General features: G+C 36.2%; 2 protein-coding genes across 2 annotated transcripts in view; one reads left to right on the top strand and one right to left on the bottom strand.

Moving 5' to 3' along the window:
* The window catches only part of LOC306865264 (uncharacterized protein), a 35,810-nt gene extending 35,160 nt beyond the window's left edge, over positions 1-650 (bottom strand). The window contains exon 1 of the mRNA XM_079409780.1: positions 352-650. The gene's annotated coding sequence lies outside the window, so the exon portion shown is untranslated. The remainder of the gene's footprint in view (positions 1-351) is intronic.
* LOC306865263 (potassium voltage-gated channel subfamily B member 2-like) overlaps positions 584-18,952 on the top strand; it is a gene marked incomplete at its 3' end in the record, with an annotated part of 105,832 nt that continues 87,463 nt past the window's right edge. Inside the window, exons 1-2 of the mRNA XM_079409779.1 lie at positions 584-900; positions 2,040-2,725. Of these exons, the coding sequence (XP_079265905.1) occupies positions 2,144-2,725 (582 nt within the window). The 5' untranslated portion in view covers positions 584-900; positions 2,040-2,143. The remainder of the gene's footprint in view (positions 901-2,039; positions 2,726-18,952) is intronic.

Here is an 18,952-nt window from a genome sequence, read left to right as displayed (position 1 = left end):
ACACACACACACACATATATATATATATATATAGAGAGAGAGAGAGAGAGAGAGAGAGAGAGAGAGAGAGAGAGAGAGAGAGAGAGAGAGAGAGAGAGAGAGAGAGTTATTTTACATTATGGTCAATATTTCTTTATTTTAATATAGATTTTATTTGTATTTATAAAATGTATGTCATATAATTTTACGATTATTTTCACTCCAGCAAGGGACATACATTTTACAGGTAATCAATATTGATTTATTCTATGCCTCTTCATGTCCATAAACTTGGATAATAACTACAATAACACAATAAGGCTATTTTATGGTGCTATTTTGAGCCTAGATGTGGCAAAGCTGATATCTCACCTTGCATGCTTGTGGTGGACCACTGAACTCTTGAGAGAGAGGGAAAGAGGGAAAGAGAGTTTCTGCTGAAGTTGATCTGCTGCTCCCCTTGCTGATGTACAGACCAATCCAATTAGGTTTCACCTCTAGGCTGTGATGCAGCTCGTGCTTCAGACGATCCATTCCGTCCACACGCGCACACACACACACACACACACACACACAGACACACGCGCGCGCTCAGTGTCACTCTGCAGCTCCACATACACTGCGCGCACCCTCCGCTTTTACGCGTCCGACATCTGCAGACATCCCGACTCACCGTATCAAGCCATCGATGGAGGCAGCGCTCTGCGAGACAAGGGGGAGCTCTTTTAGTCACAAAGATTTCCCGCAGTTCTGTGAGATCTCCTCACCCTTTTCATGTTGAACAAAATGTGGAACACATGTCCGGTCATAACTGAAGCCTCCGTTGAGAGCTAGGCATCTTAAAGGAAACCCGCAGGCGTCTTTTCTCCCGTTTGCGCACACAGCGGTTTGTATATGCAAACGGTGGTTTACTTCAGGAAGGTAAGAAATATAGTTTGTTGCATAAACATTGTTATGGCAAGTCGTGATACCTGGACGTCACAGCTGAGATGAAGTGAAAGGAGATTTGTTTTTCAAAACAGGTTCATTTTGTCATAGCAAGTCTACAAAGTTAAAGGCAATCTCTTGTCAATGCAACGCATAGAACGGTTTTAATAGGCGCTGATGCGTTTGACAGCCCCTTAACGTGAGAACACAGTTTCAAGTTGTAAACGTTGATATTTTGGGCAATATGTCTTACTTTATTGCTTTGGTATATTGACTTCTAAAAGAAAATAAGATAATGTAATGATAATGGATGATTATGAAAGAGAAAGAGACTGTTTGGGTTACTGAAACTATTGCATATTTGCAGTTTTCTGTCTTTTGTTCAAGCACATGTACAATTAGTACAAATACAAATGATCTGTAACCTTTTAATATTTCTAAATTAACTAGTTTTATTAGTCTAGTTTTTTCAGTATGACAGATTTCAGTATGACTTTTTTTCATCAGTTCAATATCACACCAATGATCGTCAGTTTTAAGGGATCAGGCAAATATATATATATATATATATATATATTGCAGTTTTAGTGCAGTTAATGACAGAAAATGCATTGTGTGCATAAAATAAAATAAAGAGGTATAGAAACTTCTGCTTTTTAAAAAAAAAAAAAGTAGATGTTGCATGTTCTGACATCCATTATATCCGCACGCATATCGACTTACATGAGACTTCTGGACATAAACTTGAAACACAGTTCTGACAGAAGGCCAATGATGAATATTGAATGTGGCAACAAGATAATGCTTGTGTTATTTACTAATTCTATTTAGTTTAAACAAGATGTGCCACTATTCTCTTAGCTTAGGCTTTGGTGAAGTATACCAGAGCTTAAGTTTCTTTACATACAGGGCACGCTTGGCTGGTGATATGTAAATTGCATCTAATGCTGGCATTTAGTTCTGCTTCCAGATGTACTTAGCAAAACAATTACAGTACAATCTGACATATTCCTAATGGATCTCAAAGGAGGGACATTTCCTAAATAATTATGAGCTGGAATATTTTCCACTGTCTGCATGGAAAAAAAAATAATTTTGAGTTGGAAACAACAGGTGTCTGTTTTTCTTCACAGCCATGGAGGGACTCGTCTAAGGAGGACCCAACATAGTCGTCTTTTTACAGTTATCTTCTGGTTGATTTTCATCTTTACACCTCTTCCTGGCAATAGTGCACACAATGGCAGAGAAGACCGGACTTGAGGTTCCAAAACCTGGAGGAAGATCTGAGGCTTCGCTTCCACCTGAGCCTATCGAGATCATCCGGACCAAGGCCCACTCCAGGAGGGTCCGTCTCAACGTTGGAGGCCTCAACCATGAGGTCTTATGGCGGACCTTGGACCGGCTTCCCAGAACCAGATTAGGCAAGCTCAGAGACTGTAACACCCACGAATCTCTAATTGAGGTCTGTGACGACTACTGCCTGAACGAGAACGAGTACTTCTTTGACAGACACCCTGGTGCGTTCACGTCCATCTTGAATTTTTACAGAACTGGAAAGCTGCACATGATGGAGGAAATGTGCGCTCTGTCTTTTGGGCAAGAGCTTGATTACTGGGGCATTGATGAAATCTACCTGGAGTCGTGCTGCCAGGCTCGCTACCATCAGAAGAAGGAGCAGATGAATGAGGAGCTCAGGAGAGAGGCAGAGACTTTGAGAGAGAGGGAAGGAGAGGGGGAATTTGATAACACCTGCTGCTCAGACAAGAGGAAGAAACTTTGGGATCTTTTGGAGAAGCCAAGTTCCTCAGTTGCTGCTAAGGTAAGGTGCCGTGGTACACAACGGACAGTCTGGGCCTCCAGGGGTGTTTGGCAGTTTGCCAATAACCATTTTCATGTAACAACACAAGCCCTTCCTTATCAACAATGAGGTGCAGTTCAACTTCAGCGTGTGTTCTGTATAATCAGTGCATTTGGTTGTTTCAGAGTAGCTCTGTTCCCAAGCCTAGCGAGCTACAGGTTGCTTGCTTCTAAGACAGCATCCTAGATGTTATAAAACCTCATAAATTACCAATTTGGAACACTATTGGCTGTACTGCACAAGAAATTCAGCTATAGGGTTTGATGATAGCATGTTGCTAAGCTAACAGCACAATACTCTTTTGTTTGTTTCTGTTCCCAAACCTAGTAGCTATTTTGTTCACTAGACAGCTTCCTTCTAAGAATGGAACCTCATTAGTGACCAGAATCTCATAAGCAGGTTCGAACAGGAGACTATTTTGACACTAGAATATTTGGCATTAGCATGTTGCTAAGCTAAATGTGCAATAAAGGTGTGAAATCCAGTCATTTCAATAGTAATCCAGTAAAAATAGTGAATTAACTGGTAAAATATTCTTTTTTTATTTACAGTTAAAAAAAAAAGAGTAAAAAAAATATAATAATAAAATAAAAAATAACAATCCTGTTAATGAGAGAGACAGCAAAAAATTGTCTTCCAAACAATGTCTTTACCCAAATACACTTTGATAAACCTCTGGTAATGCTGTTTTGAGGACAGATTTTGTATTGTTTTTAAATTATACATTCATTATATGTTTATATATGTATATATGCACATTATACATTTATTTTTCTCACTTTGTCTTCCGTCTTAGATATTGGAAGTTACAGTAAATGCAGTGCATTCTGGGATTGCCTTCTTCAAGAAGGCTAAACGCTATGCTTTTGGTTAAATCATGTAACAACAGCACTAAAATGGTCTCACTATGTTTTGGAACAGAGCACTTGTATCTGAATATTATTATTATTATATTGCTCCAGCAGTAACAGAAAGATCTAAATTGATCATATGTATGCCTACTGTTAAAAAGCTGTGCAAACATGTTGTTTGGCAAATTGGGTGTAATACTAATTTCAGTGGCAGAGAAATAACTTTTTTTGTAAGTGTAATGAGTACAGTGGGTGCAAAAACTGCGATAAGTTTTAATGCTGCGAAGGTTTTCGTCTGTGGTGGAAGAGCTTGTTTTGCCGTTACGGATCACAGACAGTTGGCACCAGTTGGCAGTTAGCTGTCGTATGCAATGTGTGCTCTCCTCGTTGAGTCAGAGTGACTATGTATGTCACATTAAAATATATGAATATAATCATGCATAAAATGCATGGTATTTAGTGTTTGCTGAATTTTTGAATGCTATTGTTTGTGTATGTACGAAGGCCATGTTCCTTTCATCTCACACAATGCTACATCTATCCAATTACATTAATTTAATCATTCATTGTACTTGCTCACAATGCAGAGAGAACCATTGGTTGTATGTCCCGTGTAGCTTCTAATGTGTGCCTGTATCTATGGGCGTACAGTTCACTCTAAGTCATCCATTGGCTGTGGGGAACGCAGATGAAATTCAATCACTGATCATTTACGAGGAGTATCCAGCATAGAGCTCAGCGCAGATAAGGATTATATTTCACATCTGAGATAGCGTATCATAAAAACATCCTCTTAAAGTATGACAAAATTACATGGATGTGAGACATAGTGAAAATATACAGTTGTTAGCATAACCATTTTGGACGTCCTGCAGTGCTTGTTGTTTTTACCACAAATGCAGTGTTTTGTTGGACATTTCCTCCACCTATATGGGACTCATGGCTGATTCAATTTCAGCCTGCTTCCACCCACTTAATTTATGATACAGGCTCATGATGGAAAGAGCAGGAAGATTGTGGTAATATAGAAGGCATCGGCAGTTTCCTGCACTGGGTGTGGATTATAAGAGCTCTGACACTCACTGTGGTCTGGGAACATTGTGGTAATGCCTTGATTTTACCTCGCAGGCAAGTGAGGGAGAGTCATTTGTGTTTGTCAGTGCTCTGTTAAGGCTTTCTAAACAGCATGAAAAGGCACAAAGAGAGGAAATTACATGCTTGGAGTGTATAGTGTGCGCGTGTGTTCCCAAATGTACGAACAACAGCTTGCTCATAGATCTTTGCCTTAAAGCCTCATGCAGTTTGAATGAGGGAAGCCTCTTTATAGTCACAGGAAATCCCTCATATGAAAATATGTGCATGGTGCAGAGAAACCAATTTAAAGCTGGAGCATGTCATTTTTGTGTCACCAAACAGGGGCGCGTTTCCCAAAAGCATCGTTGGCTAACTATGGTCATGAGTTCCATTGAACTCTATTGGTAATGATGGAACTTAAGACCATAGTTGCTTTTGGTAAACACACCCCAGAATGACTGTGGCAAACATGGGGGAAATTGAATTCATTTTCAGTCTGTTTGTCTTTTCAGTGTAATTTAGTACTCAAATCTGGCTCGCAAGGTCCACTTTCCTGCAGAGTTTAGCTCCAACCCTGATCAAACTCACCTACCTGTGATTTTCTAATGATCATGAAGACACTGATTAGCATGCTCAGGTGTGTTTGATTAGGGTTAGAGCTAAAATCTGCAGGAAAGTAGATCTCGCGATCCAGATTTGAGTATCCCTGTGCTAACCGGTAGAATTTGAGTCTAGTGTTATTGTTATTTATTGGTATTTTCATGTTTAATGCATTCAAGTTTTATAATATATATAATGTATCAAAATCTAAAAATAACTACATTAAAATTAATTTGTGAACATTTTCATTTTTAGTTAGCTTTGCAATCCTGAAAAGGTATTGGAATATGGCACAGTTATGTTTAGTTATGTTTTTTATGTATGGTTTTTAATTTTATGTCAGTTACTTCTGAACCTTTAATGACAGACATGCTGTGAGCTACAAAGGTTGTTATTCGGTGATATATGCCTTTGTTGAAGCCACCAGCCTGCATTATTTCTATTTATTTTTTAAATAATACAATAAAAAAGACATTTACATCAGCCAGAGAATCATGACAAGTAAATTGTGGCAAAAGAGCTACTTAATGAACTACTTCATATATATGCATATTTTGCAATAAACATGAAATATACTGTTTTTATAGTATGTACACAATCAAGTTTTATATTTCTTAATCATTTCTAATTTGATTATCATTTGCAATGCTTCATGGGATAGGCCTACTGGTTTTTACTTTAAAGTTGTCAAGAACAGTTTTTTTTGTTTTACTTTACTTTTTGCTTCAAATGAAATATTGCTGGCTCTCAGCTGGTTTGTTTGGTTCATGGCTTGAAACTCCTAAACAAACTTTTTTTTTTTTAAATCCCTATGAAAAAAAAAATAATTTTGGAAGCCAAGACTGCTGAAAAGTGGATGGGCAACATTGCACCCAATAACTCTGTCAAATAGGTTCCCTATCTACTATTGGTCAGACAAACATACAGTCCCACCACCAAACTGGTCGAATCAATGTTGCCACGCTCCTTGTCTGCAAGTGGTTGGACAAACACAAAAAGCAGAAAAAGAATAAGGTTTTTTGAGACAAATTGCGTATTTTAAGCTCATTTTGTCAGACCAAATTACTTATTTTTCTAGACAGAATTGATTTTAACATAGACAGTTCAGCTTTAAGCTACAGAACCTTTACAAATTTAGAGAAAGAGTATGAAAAAAGAATAAAAATGCTCTTAGGAAATGATCCGATCTTTCCCTGGTCAGTAAAGGACCATTACACGCTTGAATCGCCCTCCCACCGCTGCGACACTGTTCGCACACATGCAGAGATCTCATTACATCTCCTCAGAGGAATCTCCACTAATGTGTCCAAATATTACAACACCCAGCAATCATTTACCATGCTTCCTTTGCAGTGAGCACAGGTTAAAAATGGAAAAAGAGATGATTGACATGTTGTTTAGGGGGTCAGATAAAAGGTAGAGTTGCATGAGTCCAGTACAGCATTTGACTGGACTGAGAAAAAGAAGAACTGTGGTAATCTAAGTGAAACCCCAGCATGCATCACCTCCTGAATCAGTTCTTTTCAAACATTGGCCATGAATAATAAATGTAATGGTCAGTTCACACACAGGCACAGATTCACATTCACACAAACACGCACACATACAGCTTACACATACATGTAATGTTGTGGTCTTGACTTACAGAGGTAACATTCACAGAGGAGAGAGAATCATTTGGGAGTGTTGCACCTTGATGCTGTACACCTATAAATAGGCAGCTGGCTAATGCAACAGTAGCCTTAGGTGAGGGTACAACATTTTCACTCGCCAAGGGGATTGTACCAAAGGACGAAAGATATAGGAAGTCCTTCACAGGACAAACCGAGAAAGACTGGTAAAAACAAAACAAGATGCATTAATCCAAATGAAAGTCGTTCATCTTCATAATAAATCTCTCATTTAAAGATTAAATATAGAATTTAGATGATGCTAGACTGCATTTATAAATCAAGGTGGAGATGACAGAAATCCACTTTGATGTACAGCAGTGGAGTGCTTGTGTGGCGTTATATAGGGTCATGCATCATACATTAAACCATATGTTTGTCTGCATCTGCAGAATTTTCCTCCAGGAACTAAACCACATTGGGCAATGTTGGGTACGAGCACGTCTTCCATTTTATTGTAATCAGAGTTGTAAATAAACAAAGCATCTGTAAATACAGCTTGCTAAGAGATGGAAGGCCACATTCCTACCAGATGCATTGCTTCAGGTGCTTTTAGTAAGTGTGTCAATGAATAATTTCACTTGCCATATAATTATCTTTCGAGACATTCCCTGCGAGTCTAATTTTATATATTTCTTATATATTTTTTATATTTTCAATGCCATATTCCTAGGTGATTTCATTACTTTTCTTTCAAACATTTAAATAATATGTACCATATCAACTTAAGGACAACTTCATGTCATTTATTATAAATACAATTAATTTAATATATGAATTCTATCAATTCTATATTCAATGATAGGGAGAAATCAAAATTCTGGCCAATAACCTTAAGCCGATAATTACTTTCATGACTGATAACCGATAAATGACAGATATTAAAATTCTATGCTTTGTGTAAATAAATAAAAAGTGTTACACTTAAATCAATTATTTTAAATATTGCAAGTGCATTTAGGAATCACAATATTATTATATACAGTATGAAAAATCTACATTAATTTTGATATTTGCTAAAGATTTTTACAGTGTTATTCAATTAATAGTATTTTTAACTTTAATTGAGTATTAGATGACAGCAAAGATAATCTGCGTGTAAAAATTGAAAAAAATTAACAATTAAATATCCATTTATCGGCCAATGCCAATCATTTAAAAAGCTAATAACCGATATTGTACCGTTATATTGTGCGCCTTTATTCTATGAACATAAACAGAGGATTTTTGAGAAATGCTCTCAACACTGATATTGTATTGGTGCAATGAAAAATTGCCTAGAACTACATTTCACGTACTTCACCACTTGATTATGAATAGTAATGAAATCACGTTGCATAATCAGGCCCAAACCTGCCTTGATTCTTCAAAATAAATAGAAATGCATAGTGAGGCCCTGAAGCTCACTCACTATTTGGTTGGTTCATAATATGTGATTTATTTATAGTCTCATATGTCTCACATACACCGCAGTGCCAGTGTATCTTTGTTATTGCAGAGTAACAGCTGTGCCCTGTAAGTTTAAGTGACTGTCGCAGAATTGTAGAGCTTACTCAAATTTAAGTTAATAACCTTACCGAGTATTCATGCTAGAAGTGTCAGTTTTACATGTTTGGCTAATGCACCTCTCGTGTTGTATGTATGCCTACATTTCAAATAGAATTATGAGGCTAAAGTATGCCACAAATCTCCACCACACTGGAGCTCACACTCGCAGGCTGATTTAAATGAACCGGTTTGATTTAAAAGATGGGTCTTATGTCAGTTAATGTTGTGTCTTTTAAGAAACAGTATATTTGCCAACACTGCAAATTTAGAGGATGTCTCGTAATGATGGACTGTGAATGGATTTAGTTATTTAGAAAAAAAAATATGTTGGTTTATACATGGTTGGTGTGTGTGTGTGTGTGTGTGTGCTGGTATTCACTACGTTATAAGGACCAAATGTCCCAATAATTATAGTAATACCAGTAAATTTTGACCTTGTGGGGACATTTTTGGTGCCCATGAGGAAACAAGCTTATAAATAATACAGAATGAAGTTTTTTGAAAATCTAAAAAAAAAAGCATAAAGTTTTGTGTTAGGGGAAGGTTAGGGTAAGGGGATAGAAAATACAGTTTGGACAGTAGAAAACCCATTATGCCTATGGAGAGCATGGAAACCAGTGTGATATGCCACTTTCATTTTTAACAAAATATTTTCATTTTGCAAAAGTTTTTGTATTAAATAGGAATACAAATAGTGACATAATTTCCAATGGCTTTCTAGTTTTGTTGCCTGTAACGTTTAATGGCATGTCCATGTTTAATGAATGTGGGTTAATTTAAAAACATTGAAACATTTACAATAACTTTTGTATAAAAACTTAAGCTAAAATACATTTTTGACAACTATTTTTGGTTTTGGAGTCATGGAAATTTAAGTTCACTTTCAATTCTTCTTTTTTTGTTTTTAGTATTTTTGTGTTTTAGTATGTTAATTTAAGTAGCAACATTACATTTCTCAGGGATTGCTAGGGTTCTTAATTGGCTTTTTCTTATTTAACAAATATGGTTTACGAAATTTGAAAGTCTGGCTGTGCTTAATGGGTACATTTGTGTACCCTTTAAGCACACCCCTGTTCCCATTAAGCTCACATCATGTTTTATTAGAAATTCTTGTTTATTTTAAAAAACCTTTTTAAAGAATAATTGAAAAATGTTTTATTTGAAGTTACAAAGTCAATCAAAAAAAAAAAAAAACTAAAATCAAGCAACAGGGCATTCAATTTGAACAGTTATATATTCATAGTGAAGTGTCATCTAAGCACATATCAACATCTATGCTAGTCCACTTTCAGCTAAATAACACATTCAAAAATTAAATAAAACACACCAATAAAACATTTAATTCATGGGGATGAACACAGAAACAAAGCACACATTTCTGTGTGAGTTTGTTGTGATCGGAAGGAATTTAAAGTGTGCTAGTGTGTGATCCTTAGTCGTTTAGTGTATGATGGCCAGTGTTGCTTTATGACTATTACAGAGTTGCTAAGTGTATGATGCCTGGTGTTTTAAAAAACTGTTCACATTTTAAAAGTCGTGTAGTGTATTCCAGCCTTTAGTTGCTTTTTTTCCTAGACAGATACGACAGGTTTCTGATGGACGACATGCCTCTTTCATCTTTGGGCATAAACTATAGTTATGTCTTGATTTTGTCATCTTAAAACTGTTAAAATAAGTTATTAAACATTTTATAAAGATTAACTTAAAGTGACAACCATCAGTTAATACTTAAAGTCTGTTTATGAAGTATTACATAGACGTTCAATGTGGAAGAGCTTAAAGAGAGCACACTGAGCTTAATTGGAGCAGCAACCATTTGTAATACATTTCATGTAATATTTATTAAAATGACAAGATTTTGCTAAATAAATAATCTTGTTCATTTATTAAGTTCATACATATTTTAATATGAACAACTATTATTAACAATATCTATGAAATTATACTTTTTCTTATTGATGTCACACTGAAGCTGTGTGATTTTCATAGTAGCGCACCCTTTAAGCTCACCTTAAAATAATATGACATCTTTAAAAATTACAGCACTGTAAAATGACAGACCAACAATAAACTGTCAATTTATAATATTATGGATGTAAAAGTACAAGCCAGTAATGCCTGTGAAGTAATATATATTAGCGTAGCACACAATCGTATTCAGCTAGTCAGCTAACTGTGTTCTGTAGCATCTGCGCTTTGTTGCTAAAACTAATGTAATTATTTCCCACATCCAAGTTCCAGGTTATAATATGCAAAAGTCTAAACATTAATCTCTTAATTTTACAATAAGTAGTGAAATTTACCCAAATAACTGTCACCGTCCCGTATACGTATATTTACTTCAATATATTACCATTAGATCCTAATCTAATCATGACAAACTATATATTGTTGGAAAGGTCCAAGACTCCTAAATAGATATTTTACCACTGTTTGTTGTTAACAATTATGTAGGAGCAGTAATAGATTAATTTATGACAAGAGTGCACCTCAAAACATATACACCACAACAGGAGCTCTGACCTTTGACACAAAAATGATATTTGTTTCCTTTTTTCCTATCACATGTTTTAGTAATCATCATATATTATCATTTGAAATTTTAAAATCTCAAAATTCCTCCTGTGAAATCCGTTTTGAAATCGGATATTGCGTCACCATAGAAATGGTACTTTAAAATCTTTTAGCGGGCTCCTCCCCCTTAGTGGGAGGTGTCATACTCCAAATATATTACGGTATTATAGAATCAAAACTTTTTATAATCTTGACAAAATACATATCATCGGAAAGGTCTGAGTCTCAAGATTCCATATTTGTTGGTTATTTTGTGATAGGAGTAAGAGTGAAAGAGAAATCGATACATTTTGACAGAAAAGTGCATAAATACAATTCAATGGGGTTTGAAAGGTACCCGGTGGCTGTTTGGGGTATAACGCCTAAACAAAAATGCCTCAAAATAACCAAATATTTTTTTATATCAACTTCAAATTTGGAACACAACTTATTTAGACATATGGCTTTAATTTTATGTCAAATTTGGATTAAAACATATTTTGTAAAATATTTATTTTATGTAATATATAATAATAATAGTACCGTACATGTTATTTACAGTAAATTTGAACTTTTATAACTTTTTTTTACTTTCATTTTTTGAAATTATTTCACTTCTGCAATAATCTGCTGATTGTCTTCTTTAAAAAAGAGACCAACCTTAGGTCTGTATTCAAAAGCATTCGTGAATGATAACAATTTAACTTTAAATGCACTTTCGAGTCTGTTTTCAAACTAAAAAAATGCACATTTAAAAGGCTCCTGTTTTTGGTGAAAGTTTTTAGACAGCTTTCAAAATGGCCGCCAGATAGTGTTAACACATGGAGACTCATATCTCAGTGTGCAATGATCTGATTGACTTGAAATTACTGGAGGTATGTAGTAACAAACACATCAATTGGCTAAGACATCAAGTAGGATAATAAATAATTTTTTCTTTTTATAATCTGAGCTCAAAAATGAAAGTGTGCTTAATGGGTACGTGAGCTTAATAGGTACGTTTACCCTAGTTAAGTTCACTTGCAGGGTTTTTTAAGTTCTTGTATGTATGTATTTATTTATTTATTTGTTTACTTGTTTGTGTGTTAACAAGCAACATCTTCACGTGTGTGTAAACAGGCGACTGTGGTCTGTTCCCAAGAAATCTAAATGGTTCTTCACTATTATCAGTGGTGGAAAGAAGCATCTAGTGTTTATTACTCATCTTTCATCCGTGAAAATTGTGTTTTGTTCTAAAAAAAGCCAAACTTTTTCAGTACATGGATCTTTTGTGATGCTTCTTCCTGCTTTTGTGGAAGCTTTGATCGTTGAAGTTGGACTGTACAGTAGTTTTTGCTTTCTGTCAAAGTCATTACTTTTATAAAGACAGACTTCTGGTGTCATTTACCACTTTGCTTGTGTGCTCTGCGGCTGTGTTTGTCCCATCAGATGTTCAAAGAGCATTATCATGACACCAAATTGACTTTCAACACCATGCAGTCCTTAAATTAGAGGACCCCTCTGGTCCAGCTGTCATTTACAGAGCAAAGGCACCCTCTTACATAATACTTTCCAGAGAGACCTAATCAGCATAGGCTAACATTTAGGTGCCACGTCCTAAATCCTCTTTACGCATTCATAATCAGATAAGAACTTTTTGGATTATGGGTAACAACAGTTCCTCTGCCTTTGTATTGGTTGCACAGCATCACGATTAAAGGGGATGTTCCAGACTTTGCCCTTTGTTTAAAATTTGATCAAAAAACCTTAGATTTCAAAGTGCTCTCCGTAATGCTTTTTGATGCTTGAGCTTTTACATTAACATTCAATTTATGGATGTACAGTAATCAAATTTATGTGGTGCTCACATATCTATATAATTCAATTATACTCAGAAAGCCTTTATTTTTAAATTATTTACTCATCCTCATCTTATTTGAAACCCCTATGATTTTTTTCTTCTGTGGAACACAAAAGGAAATGTTCAGCAGAATATATAGGCTGCCCTTTTTTTATTCAATGGAAGTGAATGGTGACCAATGACTTAACTCGGTCTGTTCTTCAGAAGACTTGAAATATAGTGCACAAGTTGAATAGACCACTATTATGATGTTTTTATTGTGTTTATTGTCCATTTTGGAGCTTGAAAGCTCTAGTCCCCATTCATTTCCATTGTATAAAAAAGCAGCAGCATAAACTTTCTTCAAAACTTCTCATGGACTGGTATTGGAGCTATATGTGAAGGTAAGAAAATTATGACTTTTGTGTGAAATATCACTTTAAACACTGAAGCAAAACGGCAAAACTCATAAATCTTTTTAAACAAATTTCTTAACTTTTTGGGCAAAAGGCATAAATAAATAAAAAACCCTGAATGGCAGATTGTACAACCATGTGGCCATTTTTCATTTTGTGAAATAAACGCAGCACAGAAAAATTGCTGCAGTTATAGGTCGGAGAACAAGTGATGGAAATGGCAGAGTAATTATAAAATGGTACCCGGAAAATGCTAACCACAACAGAGAGCAGTAGCATCAGACACAAACAAATCAGTGTAAATGTCATGGGGATGTGATTCAGGAGGCTTAGATTATCTCAGGAGCTTAAGGCATCTGAAGCGATCCCATTTGGCTTGTACAGGACAGATATTTAAGGACACAGCAGTGCAAAACTGTATTTTAAACTCGAGAAAGAGAGGGAATATCACTGGGTAAAAAAGCTTGGACTTGCCTCTTACTATTGAATTCACTCATTGATCTGCACCAATGAAATCCTTGGCATTTCTGATTTGCAGTTTTAATTATTTCACACATAACCCAGAAATCAATGGCCCCGGTAATTACAAAAGCATGGAAGTGTAAAAATCAAGAAACAAGTCTTTTCACACCAAGCTCAAGACAAATATGCTTCATGCTTAGTGCTTTGTTTTAATGGCCCGGCAAGATAGCTTGATGGTGGGAGGCATCAGAAACGTTGGCTGGGGGTCATAACATCCCCATGAGATGCCATGGCATTGCATAGAATGGCTTAATTTTATGTGCTGCTGTGGATGAAGACAACACAGAGACAAGAATGTGGTGAAAGCACAGCTTTTATGTTTAATGTTGATGAAAGTCTGCGAATAATTTGATGATTTGTCTGCCAAAAATAACTGTGGAGAAATATATAATTTATTAAGCAATATGGGTAGAACTCACATCTGTAAAAACGTAAATCAAAGTCATGTCCAAGAGGGAGGAAAACTTTTAATTAATGGAAAAGATGACAAAAAAGTCAGAAAAAGATTTAGCTTTTTGAAGTATTTGAGACAGAGAAGCGCTGAATGAAGATGTCTGGCTCGTCTAAATGAGGTGATGGTCTAGTAGTTCTATCGAAGCCCTGTAGAGACATGGTTTTGAATTCACTGAATCCATCAGTGGAGAATTTCGATCGCTGGTAAAAGTCCTGTCATGCATTAAAAACAGTGCTTTAAAAGTTCTTTATAATAAAAAAGATATTATGTTTGACAGCCCTTTTGAAAATGTTCACAGTTGCTGTGAAAGAATACTTTGACCTGACATACAGTACTCTATGACCCTTAACATCCTCACCTTCAAGGTTAAGTTCACAGCACAATATGTTTGTCAGTCCTGTTTTAGAGTGTCAAATGCATTTATGTTCATGCATGTTTTGGTTATAAACAGAGATATAAGCTTTTCTTACATTTAGTTCTGGTTCTAGACAGATGGATTGTCAGTCTGTGCATTTGGGTATTTTTCAGACTCTTTCTGCAGGTTGCATCACATCACCAGTAGGTGGCGACAAGTGGCATCTTTGTGAGTGAGAAATGATGACTGGCTGCATCCGAAATCGCATGTGTATGGTATGACATTTGTCATGTTGTCATTGTCACGTGACCTACCAGCCATTTTACTGCCATTCACAAATCCTCGCCCATGGCCTTGTGGGATAGTAAAGTGTCAGAATCTTGTCGTAAAGAGTAGGTCATCCGGTGACCTACTTTTTATTAATAAATTTGAGAATAATTGTTATAAAACTGTTTTTACCTACTATATATTAGGGAAGTGTGCAATTCCAGACGCAGCCATTGATTCATACGATGATGTGAACTGTCCATCTTAGTGAGTCATTGAATTATTCATTCAAATGTTTCATTCAGAAACACTAATCCAATCAGTAGCAGAACAATTCATTCCTTATGAGTGAGTAATTTAATTGCTCACTCAACCAATTTGTTAAAAAGATGTGCGCTGCCACTGGCCAATTTGGAATTATTTCAGTTGGCAGAGTGAAAATAAAGACTCGAAATATTGTTCCTTAAATGTAAATGACTCATTTTAAGTTCTTGTTTATTGAACTATTGTATCACACTTGATGTCAATTGATCCTGATTACAGTTTGTCTTTTGCCTCAACTGGTAACGTTTTGTCGGTTGTGATTTGTGACAGACTTGTGACAGACATCACACAGAATGTGTGTTTGCATTCCACTGCACTGTTTTTCCATTAATGTAAATATGCGCTAGACATATGTTTGACTATTGCCCTCGCATCTTTTGTAGTGACTTGCACATATGAGACTGCTTTCTAAAAACGCGGCACTCAAGTTCAGAGAAGTTCGACTTATTAATAATATGCCTCTAGACCTTGCATTTTTGTCATTGCTGCTTTTCGTGTTTTTAAATGCAAGGTCGCATTCTGAGTGAATGGGTGTTGTGGAAGACATTCTTTGATGTTTAGTGTTGCTATTTTTACTGGCGAAAACAGAAAAGCTTGACTTTCTGTTTTTCATATTCGGTCAATGTCTATAGTTGTTTAAACGGGCCAATTTGAGAGTCACACCTGTCATTCAATACAATTGTCACCCTCAAACACTGACTGTATGAACATTGTCAAAACATGCTCTGAAGACTGAGATCCTGTAAGACAAACTTCTGTCCTTTTTTCTTTTGTATGATCTAACACATCACGGCCAAATGTCATTCTGTAACTCCCCCTGAGCTGGGTTTTCTCGAGGTGTGGGAAGATGTGAAATCTTGCGCGTCCTGTCATCTTTTAGGCATGAGAAGACACGGTGGCATATTGGCACCTGATGCAGCACTTCTATATTTGGCCGGTAGTCAATCATGTTTGCGATGATGTATGTGCTCCTCCAGGTGTCCCTGCCATGATGGGCCACCTGCTGCTGGTCATTGTCAGGGGGCAGAAGGTGTGTCGTGACCACATCCTTCACAAACACTCACAGTGGGAGTGGTGCAGATGATTGATGAACTAATTGTCTCGGTAAAACATCATGTTAGATGTCAGTAACAGCCCTTGGGTTGGTTCTGTCCTTGCTAGCAAAATAGACGAAACAGCTGAAACGGAAGTGAGAGAGTAGGAAAAGTAGGAATAATAATTAACTACATTTTTCACCCCTCTCTGTGAAGAAAGCCCAGTGTTTGCGGTGTTGCCATGGAGATCTGGAAGGGTTTGGTGCACGGGTGTGAGTCTTAAACTAATGACGGAGCACAATTCCACTTACCAGCTTGGAATAAAAAGACCATAGTTTAGAGTAATAATGTGCATAAAACAAAAAGGAAAAGGAAGAATGTGACTAAAATTGGACTTTTATTCTTGCTTATACCATATTTATTGAAGCAAGGGAGTTTCTTTATCATTTTTAATAATATAGATTTTATCGACTTTATTACATTTTGTAATTTTGGGTTTGGGTTTTTATTTTTAGCCTATTTATTTTAGCCTTTTGTCTATGTTGCGCTATGGGCGTCCCAAGTTCAAATCCCCTCTCTCTCTCTCTCTCTCTCTCTCTCTCTCTCTCTCTCTCTCTCTCTCTCCCACTTTTGCTTCCTGTCACTTCTACACTGTCCTATACTACAAAAAAAAAACACCCCCAAAAAAATAAAATAAAATGGGAAATACATTTTCTTTTTAAAATTCCATTCATCAATTATAATTTGCTGATTTCTTTTTTTTTTTTTTTACTGTATTTTACATTAAAATTACACATATTGTCTAGTTAAGAAAATATTAATGATACGATTTTAGAATTAAGATTGTATGGTAACTATTTTCTTCCAAAAAAGAAAGATTTTAGAGTAAAATGACATTATATGAGTATAAAAATAAGTTTTCATTGCATAGGGTGAAGAAATGTACAACATAATAGATTTTACAGTAGCATTCCTATGTTCTTTTCCTATTGAGTTTATTAAACAAATTTTAAACAGTGTATTTTCTGTAATCACTTATCATAGTCATCTCTGCGAGAGTCCAAACGGGTGCGCGAGAGAACGAGAATGAGAACAGATGATGTTACCCAGCAGCCCCCTCAGACATACTTACACGCGCTTCTTGTTTTCTTGGCACCTACACTGCCCCATCCACTCTATAACCGACCCATCTGCCAAGCAGAAACAGTGGTCGAGGAAAATAATTGTTGTGCAGAACATTTAAGGAGAGATGGACACGTTCCAATTCTGTTTAAACAGTAAAGAATATTATTTTAAAGAATGAAAGAAAAAAAGAGGTGAGGTGAATGAAATTCAGAAATGAGGAGAGGTGAAACTGTGCCAAAAGTTGTACAAGGTGTGATTGCACGGTGGGGCGAGAGACAATGAGAGAAAGCAGAGGAGAGAGAGATGTGTTGTCAACCTTTTAGAGTGTTACACCAAGCGGCACAAGCCACTGTGGGCCAATTCCAATTATATGTCCACACAGTTTATTTAGTGTGTGCCTGTAGACAGCGCCGTTACTCTCCTGGGCCTTCACTCCTGCTGTGCCCTCAAAAACCTACGTCCTGATCCGGTCCATGATGCGTTCTGCTCTTAATGAGCTTAAAGCCAAGGGTCTTGGTCTTGGACCTGACGGAGAGTGACAGAGTTGCTCCCAGTGCACCATCATGGTCAAAACACCATAACCTCTGCTTAACCGACCTTATAATGCATTTTCAGCATCGATATAACACGAGGATGCAGTATCTGTGTGCTGGGAACACTTGATGAGCAAAGGTAAACTTGTGCCGTCTGACTGCTCTTCCTCTGCCCTTCCTGTTTGTCTTGTAAGTCTCCACCCACACGCTCAGAGCTGCAGGTGCTATTTTTCCACAAAGGATTTGGCACCGTAGTAGGCTATTTGTCTAAATTCAGTGACTGCTGGAATATTGCCTTCCTTATTTGTTTGACATCGTGATAAAGCAGAGTTGGATCAGCAAGGACCAAGGGGCTCAGATAGACCCCCAAATCACTAAATGACAAAAAAACAATTTCTTTGAAAGCATTATAGTCACGTAGATAATGAAACTCTGAAAAGTTGTATCATATTATCCTGTGCACAATGAATTTAACTGCTGAATGCCAAATGATTTCATGTAATGTTTCCCAGTTTGATAAAGCAGCACATCTTCATCTAAGTTTTTTTTTCTTTCTATATATAGTACAACTAAACTGAAAGGATTTTTCAAGAACAACAGTTAAAATTTTTGTCAGAGATTAATAGTTTTGATTCACACATATATATGTATACTCTCAATGATAATAAAGATTATAGCGAGCTTTAAAAATGTGGAAGTCAAATCTCTCATTTTCCGTGACTATCATTATTTCAGTATTTGTTTATTCACATTTATATGAGTCAATTTCAAATGGCATTTTCTTTCAATCTGGGCTGTAAACCAGCCTGAACAGTTGGCATGTTCTGAAAATGACCTTGATATACGCATTGTCCTTGTCACTCAGACAACTAGTAGTTGCTAACTCAGACTAAAGAAGATAATTTCACATTTACAATGCACTGATAAGTCATTTTCATCTTCTTCTATAAAAACAGTATTTTTTCACCATTTGAGGAATGAGTGGTTAAAAATGGTATTGTTAATGCAAGATTTCAATCATATACACTGATGATTGACTTACT

Source organism: Barbus barbus (assembly GCF_936440315.1).
Source record: "Barbus barbus genome assembly, chromosome: 46".
NCBI classification, from domain to species: Eukaryota; Metazoa; Chordata; class Actinopteri; order Cypriniformes; family Cyprinidae; genus Barbus; species Barbus barbus.
This window is presented reverse-complemented; position numbering and strand designations above follow the sequence as displayed.